Source organism: Chamaea fasciata, unplaced genomic scaffold (assembly GCF_029207755.1).
Source record: "Chamaea fasciata isolate MVZ Bird 193981 ecotype frontalis unplaced genomic scaffold, bChaFas1.0.hap1 SCAF_6, whole genome shotgun sequence".
NCBI lineage: Eukaryota > Metazoa > Chordata > Aves > Passeriformes > Sylviidae > Chamaea > Chamaea fasciata.
The window spans coordinates 67,782,104-67,795,038 of record NW_027094091.1 but is presented as its reverse complement, the minus strand read 5'-3'; the positions used below and the strand labels follow the sequence as shown (position 1 = coordinate 67,795,038).

General features: G+C 40.6%; 1 protein-coding gene across 1 annotated transcript in view; it reads left to right on the top strand.

Moving 5' to 3' along the window:
• AFG2A (AFG2 AAA ATPase homolog A) overlaps positions 1 to 12,935 on the top strand; it is a 164,523-nt gene that overhangs the window by 35,131 nt on the left and 116,457 nt on the right. The window contains 2 exon segments of the mRNA XM_066186686.1: positions 1,326 to 1,379; positions 1,736 to 1,815. Coding sequence (XP_066042783.1) covers positions 1,326 to 1,379; positions 1,736 to 1,815 — 134 coding nt within the window.

The window sequence follows — 12,935 nt, the reverse complement described above, 5'->3', positions numbered from 1 at the left end:
CAGATAACTTGTGCTTTGCTTTTCAGAGGATATATTTCTTTACCCCTACATAAGCACAGGTGTTTTCCAGTGTCAAGGGAAAAGTCAGTGCATTAACTGTTACTGCAGGAATGAAAATGAGCATGGAGAGGGGAGGCTGCAAAAGCCAGTGTGCTGCATTTTTAGAGCGATGAATCTGTGTTCCACTGACCTGGGAACAAAGTCCAGAGGGTCCCATTCAAAGAGGGCTTGTAACAGAGGCTCTGTCACTGCCAGTGCATAAATGTGTGTCTGCCACACATTCTTAATTGTGATGTACCTGCTGTTAAAGCTGCACTGCACTCTGGGCTGAGTGTTACCTGAAGGCACCCACAGCTGGGAGGAGGTGGTTCAGCTTTCTGACTATGAAGGATGTTGTTTCTTCTGGGGAAATTACAAGGACACCTGTTGTTGCCTGGAAAATAGATAGGAGCCACTGGCTCTTTTCATTCAGGGCAGCAGATCGTGATCCTTGTTTGTGGCTGCAGGTCAATGTTGATGCAAACCAGTCTGAAGTCAATGAGTCATTACCAATCCCAGGAGAAGCTGAGGCCCATTAGGAAGCATTATTTAAGCAGCCTATCCTACAGGATACAGCAGAGCAGAAAATACTCTGAGAATTTGTCATTGTTTTACTTTTTATAATTGTAAGTATTTGTTCAAGACTGGAATGCTGACTTTGTGGTCTCCAGACTGTTCCTGGTGGACAGGGCTGTGAGGATAAACAGGCACCGCAGCAGCTGGCACTTGTAATCCTGCTTGGCAGCCTCAGCAGAAGAGCAGGAATGTGCGTGAGCTCAGACACTGAACAGCTTCCTCACTCGGGATGGGTGTCAGGTGTGCTGCTGTGGAGCTTCTTGCTTCACCTGCAGAGTGTCAGATTCAAAGAAGTGCTGTTAAACATTGGTTTAAGTCACTGTTGTGGTGCTTGGTTGGACAGGATGCAGGTTGAGAGTGCAAGTAAATGCTTTACTGTGATTTGTCCTTCTGGCTGATTTGCAGCCCCTTGGTGCTGTTATTGAGCGCTTTTAAGATGCACTCACAGCATTTGTTTTTTTGGTTAATTCCATTTCTCATGAAGGTACTGGCAAAGTGTTAGGATGAGAGGACAAACCAACGTGCATAGGTACTAAAATAAATGGAGAAACCTTGGTACAGGTAGAGGGTAAGTAAAAGTGCACCCACAAGAGTTACAAATGATAAAATATTAGAGTTTTTTGTAACAGCATGACCAGTTTAGCACTGGCAGATTGTCTCAGTCATTATGTATACAAATGTATCATGCTTTTTAATTTTCTATTTTGCAGGGGCCAGAGTTGATGAATAAGTATGTTGGTGAGTCTGAACGAGCAGTGAGAGAGGTGAGAAAGGGCAAGCTGTGGCTTCCTTGGCTTTCAAATTCTTCTCTGCTTATGAGGTTACCATTGAACTTTCTGAAAAACTCCTTCTGGTGTAAGCTTAAAGAAGAAAATGGAACAGCAGGGATATTTAGCTTTCTCCTGCATTAGCCTAGTGATACATGTTGAATTTGGGATCCTGTGGCAGCTTTTACTACAAGCCTGTATTGTTAAAAAAATCAGTTTTAAAATAAAAACAAGACAAGACAGGCTGATGTCTGTTGTGTGAAGCTCTGTAGCTCTTGAGGTGTGCAGGGGGTGATGGTGTACTGTAAACAGCTTCCATCCCTTAAAACTGGTTATTTCATTGTTTTTTGTAGATCTTCAGGAAAGCCAGAGCAGTGTCTCCTTCAATTCTTTTCTTTGATGAAATAGATGCCTTGGCAGTTGAAAGAGGAAAGTAAGTAATCCCGTTACAAAAATAACAGGCATTATTTCCTGATAAATTATTCTTACACTGTACAATCACAAATTTATTTATCTTTCTAGAAATATTTTATTAAATATCTTCATTGTTTATTCAGAAGGGTAATGTGTGACTTTTACTCAAGCCTATTTAACTTGGCATAAACAGGTAAGCTGATGGAATATTGCTCCTTTCTCATCTCATTTGCAGGAATGAATCTACCAGTTCTCATGCTCTTTGGCTCTTTGGTCTGTGGTTTTACCTTTTATTTCCAGTAACTTAACGCCTTTCTTTTCCCAGGGTTGTTGCCCTGGCCTAATTTGGTGTCTCCATCAAGCAAACAATATGATCATAAATTACATAACACAAATTTTCAAGGAGAATACTCATATACCTAAATTTACATCTATGTTTAAACATTTTGCCAGACTGGGAAAAACTTCATAAAAAGATTTGGGAACACTTGTGTCCTTTCATGTGTGACGTTAAGAAGGGATTATTGTGCAAACAGCTAATAGTATTTTTTTTTATATCCTGCTTTGTGATGATTCCAAGAGGTGTTTAGCTCATGTCTGAAGTAGGATTATTGCAGGCTTAAGTTGCTGCTACAGCATTTAAGATTTGACAGGCTCTGTAAGTGGACTTTCTTAGGGGATACCTCCTTATAAATGTAACTGCTACTTGCTGTTGGCAGTAAATACTTCTATCCCGTTTTATTTTGCATGAAAAGCTACTAAATTGGTGCATTAGAAAGTATTTGTAATGTTTAAAGACACATCAAAACTTCAACATTTTCCTGGGAAAAAAGCTCCCTCAGCATCCCTACAGATCCTTTTGTACTGCAAGAAGGGCATTTGTATCTTCAGGAAAGGATAACAGGTGTAATTTTGATGTTTCAGTGACACAAATAAATTATTTGTGTCACAGGAGGTGGCATCACATGTAGCATAGAGCTGCCCTGTGAAGCTGCTAAGAAAAGAACATTCTTGTTGAAAATGCTAAATCTGATTGAGGATGTTTTCCTCAGAATCCTTCTTGTGTGCAATGTATGCAGCTGTGAAATTTGTGAGCTTCCCAGAAGTGCTATGCACTGAAGCAACAGAGAAATTGCAAAATTGTTTCCTTGAATCAAGCCAGTGAAGAGGGGAAAAAAATACCATCCTCTGCTGCAATTGTTAATGTGTTTAGCTTTCAGAACCAGCACTTCATCATGATCAAACCTCTTGGAATGTTAAGCCATAAGACCTTTTAAACAATCTTTTCACACAGTGCTGTGGAGGTGTTGAGTTTGTTTGTTTGTTTGTTTGCTTTTTAAGGGAGTAAGCGACCTGATTTTACCTTACCTGGGACTGTCTGTGAGGGGTGGTAGGCCTGGCACAGCTCGCTGAAGAATGTGGTGTGACCTGCTGCAGTCGTGTTGTGCTGGAGACATCTGGTTTTGGAGCTTTAAAAAGAACAGGGTGGGACACACAAATATTTCATTGTCAAATCTGAACCAGATGGGAGGTAAAATATGTAGCAGAGTTCTCATAAAATTAATCTGAAATTAAATGGTGTAGGAAACCAGACAAGGCACTTATTAGGAATGGCCCTTTTTTACAGGCTGACTTTGCACAGTAGGAATTTGCAAATGCACTAGAGATGCTAACGATTTGTGGCCTCTGGAGATCCATTTCCTGTGCTATTACTGACCCTGCTGAAGTTTTCAAGGAAACACCTGTTTATATTGTCTCCCCATTCCCTCTGTTGGCTGAATTAGTTTTCTTTGCCTTGGCAGTGAAAACACTCTGTGATACAGCTTTGTGAGAGTTTAAATCCTCTTGGTTTAAATCCTTGATAGGATACTGTGGGCTTTGTGCAGACTGTGCCACATTCCATGTCTCCTGGGTAGGCAGCCTCTCCTGATCCTACCAGGGCATGTCCAGAAATCCAGAGAAGCTGGAACTGTTAAGCTGTGGGAGTAATTTTACGTGTAATTCTGATCAGAAATGCAGACGTGAAATAACCTTGAGTAAATCACTTAATGCTCTTGTTCTTCAAAGCACCCTGCCAAGTATTCATTAACCTATTATTTAGATTTGACTAAAGCTTGTGGGTTTAAAACACAAATGTTTTGCTCCCAACCTTCTGCAGAGATCACTAAACAATCCCTTCTCAGCAGCAGGCGCGTATGAACTAATAGACTTTGTAATTAAATGAGTGTAGAGGTAGACAAAGCTAAGGAATTTTCTTGTTTGGACCATTCATAATAATGTCTCCTTCACATCAGGTAGTGGATTCTGTCACTGCATAAGCCATTACTCCGTGGCAAACACTGTGGTTGCACTCAGTTATGCCACAGTGTTTTATTCATTACACATTCCCAAGCCATAATTCATTCCATAATTGTAATACATCTAACTCACTATCTAATGTAACTACCTTGTGTAGCAGTTTTATTTTATAAAATCTATTCGTGTTTGTTAATTAGAACTAATAATACAAGTCAGCAAAAATTATAGTAATTGACATTGATCATTGTCAAAATGTTTTATTCGGAAAAGATTATTTCTTACCCAGCCTCCTTAGAAGTTCCATATGTTTTATGGATATGAACTAAACTCCTTGATTTTTTTCTTGTCTGTCCACACTCTCCCTTATTTTGCATGTAGGCAACACACTTACACATATTAATCAAGGAATTAAGAATGTGGGCTGGATACATACCAGTGTTAAAGACAATTTATGAAAATATAATCCTGCACCTCTGAAGAAAAATAGTTCAGTGTAAGGAGAAATTGCTTGAGGAAAAAATATGATTATCCTTGATGCAAGAAGTCGAGAGGGTGATTCTGAATGGACTTGAGTTTCCATTGTGGTAGTGAAGATGTAAAGATACTTTGAGCTGTGTTCACTTCTGCATTTTGTTCTGTTACTCTGAACTTCTAATGCTCATGGAGGATTTTTCCATCTCTTTCTGATTTATGTTGAAATGTTAGGGTAAGTTTAGAGAGAACTGAAAAGAAAAAATTAGTGGCTCAGTGGCCTGACTGTAGAGAAAAAGGGAGGCATTCACCATGACTGTTTCTAAAGAACAAATGATTAACCTGCAGCTGAAGAGATGGTAGAAAGTTAAAGGTGTCACAGTGAGGTTTGGAGAGGAGAAATGGTTGAGAAAGGGAAAACTTCTGCAGTCATGCACCAGAGAGGTGAACCATGAGATGCACGGAGCCTTTTCCTCGCTTTCATGGTTCTAATTAGCAATTGCGTGCACAAGCAGATAATGACTTTTTCTTTTCTTTCCCCACACTTTTGAAAGATGCTGTTAGACTTTTGTAGGACAGATTGCACTGAAGCAGGACTGGTCCAAATACAGCAGTGTGAGCAGGAAGGATTGCCTTAAAGTAATCCTGTGCCTGCACAAAGCTTGGAAGGCTTTACAAATTGCACAGCTGCTGAGAGTTATGGGTATTTGTTACCCTCAGTATCCTGGCCATGTAAAACCTAATTCTTCTGGCCATTAGGGGTTGCCAAGAGGGAAATGGCTTGGTAATTAGACTTGAAAGTGATGAATGAACGTGGGTCTGTGTAAATGCAGCACAGACAGTCTGTTTGCTGAACTTCAGAAATCTCTGTGCTTTGGAAATGGGACATTGTTTATATAAGTAGGATTTTTAGGATTTTTCAGCAAGAGACATCCTTTTCTTGTTTTTCAGAAGCAAACCATTTCCCCTTTAACTGCAAGTCTCTATAAAGTAGGATGGGAAATTCTGTAGACTGCTGTAAAAAACACTCATAAATTCTATTTTCCAGGAGAAAGAAAAAAAGAAAGACAGACAAAGGACAAAATCAGTACCTTGCATTTGACTTGTGGAGGCCAAAAGTTGGTAGATGAACATTGCTAACCTTTTTAGAGTGAGAGTAGAAGTGACAAAGTGAAGGGACTTTGGTGCCAATCCCTCGAAATCACAGCATGGTAATGCTTTTTTGGGGGAAAATATGTTACCCTGTATGTTGGAGGGAGGATAGGTAGATTCCTAAGCCACAATTTAAAATACTCAGAACCACTGAAAGGCACACTGTTTTCACTTTAGGTATTAAAATCCTTGCAGTCTCAAGTTTTGAGGCTCTCAGGCTTTTAGAAGAACCTGTGAGGAACAGCAGCTTCTCTTCTGTAATGTGCCACCTCTGCCTTGAAGAGAAAATCATCTCTTTTTAAACCAAGATATCTTTCTGGGATATTTTAGCTCATATTTATTTATTTTCTACACTTAAACTTATCATTGTATTTTAGTGCCTGTGCAAATTCCCTGGTGCAATGGGCAGTGTCTCCTTGAAGGAGGTCAGTTGTGTTGCATCCAGTAATGAAACCCATGGACTGGATTCTGTGGGGATACAGCACAAGAGAGAGGTTTTTTGGCAGAAATCCACCTTGCACAGGGTAAATTAGCAGTACTGAAGCTGGAGGAAGTATTTCCTCATGCAAAGACGGAAAAACGTGAACAAAGTATACCTGGAAGAAATGGAGTTTCTCCCTACCATGATTGTTGTGAGGGGGCCCAGTTCTTGTTCAGCTCAGACAAAGAACTTTTTGTTTCTGGCTTCTGTTGGCACTGGTGTCCCTGAATTGGGGGACATCAGGTGATTCCATGCAATATCTGAGATGTGTTTGCACATGGTGGAGAATTGAGGCATTCAAAACTTTTGTGACTGCTGTATGAGTTCTTTAAAGTTTTGGAATTTGGTATCCAAGCAAATATTGTCTGGGGAAAAAAGCTGCGTGCCTAGTGCCAGCTTTTTATTTTAGGCCTAGCAAGGAGTGGTGAAAGAGGAAAGTTTTGAAACAATTTTATTGTACTTGTAATTGGTTTTGGAAGAGCAGTTTTAACAAATAGCATTATCCATAATTCATATGTGTATACAGTAAATGCCTGCAGTCCCTTTAATTTTAAAGTAAACTTGTTAGTGCTTTTGGCTATAAAGAATCCTTTATCACAATGTGGTTTTGAATCTGTGTTTCTTCTTTTTGTTTACAAACCCCAATAATTTGTAACTTCCCAGCCTGCATTAAAATTTGGATATTTGAAGTCAATAGGGACTTTCAATGAAAACCGGACTGGATCCATAAACCCTTTTCTTGAAGTCATCATTTTAATGATATGCAGGAGGAACATAATTGTAACTAAAATTTATAAACAGTGAAACTATTATGCATCAATATTGTTTAATGAAATGAAATCTGGTCCAGTTAGTTACTTCTAGATCTAAAATACTTACAACTTAAACTGTGCTTGCTTTCCTAGTATACGTGATTGATGATAGGTTTAAACTTGATTAATTTCCAGGAATGCACAGAGGAGAAATGCTGAGGAAAACAAAATGAAAGGAAGTGGGAAATTTACTGTGCATCAGGTGTGTGCTTGGTTTGGGGTTGCTTTTTTTTTTTTGTTTCATTGCTATTTTTTAAGGCAGCATCAGTGTTAGCAGAATCAGAGGATTCATGATTTAACATCCTTCCTGTGTCAGCCTGACAGTGCCAGGGCCCGCTGAAAGTGTGGGCTAGTGCCAGTCTTTGATGGATGTGCGTCTGGATTTAGCTATAAGCAGATGGAAATGGCTGGTGGATCACCACCTAGGCACTCAAGCATTTGGAGTTGTGCTTGGGGAAAGCCCTCTGGAAGAAAGCCCATTGATTCAAACCTGTCTCAAACTGGCTCCTTTCCTCCTCTTCTTTCCTTCCACTGTGTTTCATTTCTCTGGGCCTACTTCATTAACTTTTGGAAGCTGCAATAATGAGAAATTTAGGCCAGTGGAAGAGGCTGGTTACACAACCGTGAAGGATAACTGGGATGTGTCTGCAGGCCATTTGTTTCAAAGTCACCTGCTGACAGCTGAGCACTGTTTTCTGTTTTCACAAAGCTCATCATCTTTTTAGGAAAGCTTGCTTGCAAGCTGGAGACCACTCAAGGAGTACTTGGAGTTCTTTTATTTTTCTGTGCTCTTCTAATGCCTTGAAAACCAAATTACATGAACGGCATTTAATCAGCGAATCGACAGTTGGCCAAACATCATTTTGGCGTGGAGGTGACCATGAAGATAAAAATTCTACCCAGACTGAATTTCCCAGACTTTGCCTAGGTTTCCTCTGGATATTTTTCTTCTATGGTACTTGGATTTTGTGCTTGAGAAAACAGGGAAGATATGAAGCAATGTAGTGGGTGATAGTTGATACAGGTGCGTAGAGAATGCAACAGCATCTAGTTGTAGGGTGCAGGTAGAGAGAAGGGTTTAGGATCATCTTCTTGCAGGGTTTTCATGATCACACAGGCAGGAAAATTCCCTGCCATGGGGAATGTTTCTTGTCTGGGCACTGAAGGGGCTTATGTGCTAGTGTGTTTTGGGCTATGGTTTTTTTTCAATGAATAGTGAAGCTTTAGGTGATAATAGTAAAGATTTGCATGCTGTATGTTGTTCTTAGGCTTTTTAACAATATCCAAGCCTGTAGTATCTGTTGTGGTCTGAATAATGGTCATGGAAGTTGTACCATCCACATGATGTAACATTCACAGAAGTAAATTTGGCCCGGTGTTTTAATATTGGACAAGGCTGCTTTTCCTGATGGCATGGCAGTGTCCATTCTGCTGGACAAAATGCCCCAGTGATGGAATTTTTGCACAGAATTTGGTACCTGGGACCTTTCTGGTAATGCTGTTGGAATAGATAATCTTTTATTTTTCAAATGCTGTGGAAAACCTTGACCTGCCAGAGCCATATTTCACCCGATTTTGTGAGGGAGAGCAATAAAAGAGTGTGACAGTTAATTAGGATTGCAGCAGCCGGATGGAAAAGCGGGGCTTGGCAGGTGCTCCTTGCTGACAGGTTCCCCCTGCAAAGCCCCGGCACAAATGTCAGACTCAATAAAAATCCTCTGGGCTCTCGCGTGGGAGTCTGCTGGCAGGGTGCTCTGTATTTCAGGAACCTTTCACCTCTGTAGTTCACAGAGAGGTGGAGAGTCCTGCCAGGAGGGTCTATTTCAACCTGTTCAAATCTTTTTGATACTGAGCATTTTGTCATGTTGATGAGTTTTACATTTGTTTTGATAGGAAATTATTTCCAGAGGTTGCAGTGAAAGGGTTATTTGAGATGATACCGCGTCCGCAAGAATTTTTAAAAACGTATAAATTTTGATTGTGATTGCGATTCTTTTGTTTGAGGCGGAAAAGATGATCAAGCCAGTTTTTATCCATATGTAAATCTTGCCTGATGCGATGTTTCAGAAGAGAAGATGGGCTGGACTCCCTTGTCAAAAATCTGCATTATAGATTTCAGCTATGTGGGGATTAATCAGTGTGCAGTAATTCATCCTGGACACTTCTCCTGAGGTCTGCCTCTGACCTCACAGCTCTGCCTGAGGTAGGGTCAGCTGTGCAGGAGAGGGGTCCTCCCAGACTTCCTCCTGCTTTTGCAGCCTCACAGTTGCTGTGATGTTAACAGCTCTCAAAATGTTATTATGTGAAGATTTCCTGCATCTCCACATCTACAGTTTAGTAATCTAATTAAATTAAGGTCCTGATTCTGAAGCCAAGGTGTTCTGACAGGCTTCAGTGTCATTGAAGTCAGTGGTGGAATGGAGAGTCACTTGTTCTCTTTTATGAGATTTAAGTGGTGGTGGAGACTTAAATACGTTTTTCAGTGACAATGACATCTGGTGTTGGAAAGCCAGTGAAATGAGTATTTTTTCAGAAGTGCTCTAGATGGTCAGATGATGCAAATGTGTGTTTGCTTTAGCTCGCAGTGGTGATGCTTACCAAATTTCATCGTGGGGTGAAACCACAGTGACTGAATTCTCAGACTGTTCTTAGTTTTCAAAAATGAAAAATTCTGTTAGAAAAAGGGTGGGGGGGAAGGAAAGGAAATTAAATAAGTAAAAATGTACCAAACAAGAAGTTGCTGTCAGAAAAAAGCCTATAGCAGGAAGGGTAACAGATTTAAATGTGATTTCATGCATCTGGTTATGTCTGGAAACAAAATCTTCTTGGCTTGAAGATCTGTATAAGCTAGTGAACTGTATGTACTCCTTGGTGCAGTGATAGGATCAGGCTGTGGTTGCTTTTATATCCCTTGAAAGAAGCATGAGAGTGGTTTAAGGTGTCCAGAGGGAAATTTCAGTGCCCACTGATACATGAATCCAGCTGGCTTGAACAGTCATTGGATAAGGCTAAAGAAGATAGAAATAAAAGGTGTGGAGAGCTGTATTGATTTTGGAGCCGGTGCTCCTGATCTCAGACAAAAGCAGAATTAATTCAGATAAACTGTGAATCTTTGGTAAACTGTAGAATGCATGGTTTATTCTGCCAAAATGTGTTTTGGGAATGCCTTTAGCCAAAGTAAAATACCAAGAACAAGTTTGTCTTTCGTATTCACTGTGGATAGTCTTACCTGACAGGCTTCAGGAATCTTCTCTGGTGGTCAAGCTGAGTTCCTGTGCAGGAGTGCACATGTGCTTTGTCTGAGACTAGTGGGACACTTATGGGATTAGCTGGAATATCATATAGAGGAGGATTTTTTGTCTCTACCTGCTGTAATGACCTTCTCTACCTTTTAAAACTTCCTTGAGGATTGTAAATAAAGTGGGGTTGGCGAAAAATTAAAACAAGACATAGCCTAATGTATTTCATTAGGGCAGCACCAGCAGTTGCCTGAAATTCTCAGGCAGGCTCCTCTTTGCTCACACATTTTTTATTTGTAAGGTATTTCTGGTTGGGGCACGGCTCCTGCGTGCACACAGCCCTGCACACACATGGCCCTGTGTGGATTATGTGAGGGGCTTAGCTCTGGCTGCCTGGATTTGCAGGCAGTGTGTTGACAGGAAATGAGTTTGTACCAGGACGTGCCTTTGGAGGACCATTTCCAGGCAGTTGTGAGGATGACATCAACGTGTGGAGGTCAGGTGGAGGTGGGGGGCGGGGGGGGCCAAGGCAGCCCCTTGGCTCAAAGTTGGTTTTGGCAGTGCCTCTGTGGGACTGGAGGGTTCATCACGATTTGTTTCTCTGGCTGCTGTTTGCGTCAAAACTCTGGGCAGCCTTAATGAACGTTGCCTGTGTTAATTTGGAAGCCTTGCTGGGAAGCCATGGGAAAATGGAAAATCGCATCCTTGCGTGTCACCCCTGGAATTAACGGCTTGGGCAGCACCGGAGCTCTCAGAGCACACCGTGGCTCTGAGGCCGCTCCCAGCAGCTGAGGAAGAGATGTCTCCCTGTGCCTGCCTGGGATTTTTATAGGCTGTCCTGTTCAGCCGAAAGCTGATTTTTTAGCTGTACTAAAATGGTGCAGCGTGTGATAGGTTAGTAAACTATGTAAATAAGAGCACTGACATTTGAAATCTATGGTGTCATAGGACCCAGGCACTTCTTCACTTGATACTGGTTTTGTTATTGATATTTTTTGCATGCATGGACTTAAAATTGTTTACTTCACTTTTAAGAGATAATAATAAAGCCCCTAATAATGTCCTAGAAGCCCTGCTATTGTTTGAACTGTATTATACCATCAGTGATTGCCCAACTGCAGTTTTCTGATGATGCCCTAATTGCATGGAAGTCTTTGCAATGAGCATTCCCCTGTGGGGATTTTCCTTTGAATTAACACTTCTTTAATGTGTTGAGGGGTTGTTTTTTGGGGTTTTTTTTTTTTTTTTCAGTCTGAAACTTGTAAGACAAGTGTTTATATTGGGGAAAGATGTAATATCCGTTCTCGCCACCTCTCTCTAAAACTAAATATTTCTTGTTTTGTTTTTTTTTTTAAGGAAACAAAAGTTTAACATCTGCCCCAGTCTTCTAGCTTGAGATCATGTCATATAATGTTAACATTTTTGTCCCAGTTAGACAATTTTTTTTCCTTTGCTTGGCGTTTTCTTTTGCTCAGTCTATTGGATATAAAGTGGAGTAAAATTGAAACCCATGCAAGATGGGAGGCCTGGATCCCTACAGAGACTAGCTAATGTTACAAAGTTGATTTTAATTTCCTTTAAGCTGTGTGTCTTTCCAAAAGCATTTGCTATCCATGTCCAACACCTGAAGTGTTTTATCACACTCAGCTCTCTATAAGTCAGTAGGACTCTGACCCAGGAGTATGTTAGAAATGCTCAAATATGGCTTGGGAATTTCCAGTGTGGCTGCAGAAACCCCAAAAGCTGACAACCAGGTAACCCGAGTCCCTTCTCTAATATTTCTTAGCAACCTAAATATTTTACTCTCTTAGCCAACATTTATTATAGCTCCTTGAAGATGTTTTCCAGACTGGGTGTGATAAGTTCATTGTTTTGCTCTGGAAAATTGCAGAACCAGTTGTAGAATAGGAAAGTTAGGGGATTTATTTGGAGCTGTACAACGGTGATGGAGCCATGACTGTTGCTTTGGCTCAGGGACATCACTGTGGTGGCAGGCAGGCTGGTGGTGGGTGGCAGTGCTGCAGCAATATGTGTATAATAACTGTACAACTATTTGTTGTATTTTGTGCACTCTCTGAAACGCTTACATTTCAGTATAAGTAGTATTTTTATTTTTGGAAAATGAAAACATCAGGATGATCATACTGCACTTCTGCGTATCTTGGTGGCTGTTTATCTGTATAAACATTAAAGAGAACTTTTGGAAAAGGACTTTCAAAAAATCTGGGATTAAAACATTATCTTAATCATCTAGAGATTTTATCTTGTTTAAAGTATCAGACTTCTTTTTACTACTTAGTTTATAGGGATCCAGAGGAACTGGAGAGTTTAATTTTTTCAAATTGTATTGAAAAGAGCCTATTTAAGGGTAGAGAAGTGAAATAGGAGAGAATAACCCTGGAAGGGCAGTCCCACTGGTGAAAGATGATGGAGATGTGTGCCTGCCATCCACAGGGGAAGGCTGTGTGGAAAACAGTGAGGTTTTGGTCTGTGCCAAGAGTAGGATTCCCAGTTTCTGGCAAAGGAGGATAAAACTCACATTTTGGTACAATTTCCAGCTGCTGTCCCTAGACTGCTTCAGTTTCCCTGCCCCTTCTTGGCAGAGGGAATACTTTATCCTTGTCTGCTTATGTTTTTCACATATTGGTGATTTCAAAACTGGAGTTTTCAGTTTTTCAAGTGTTGG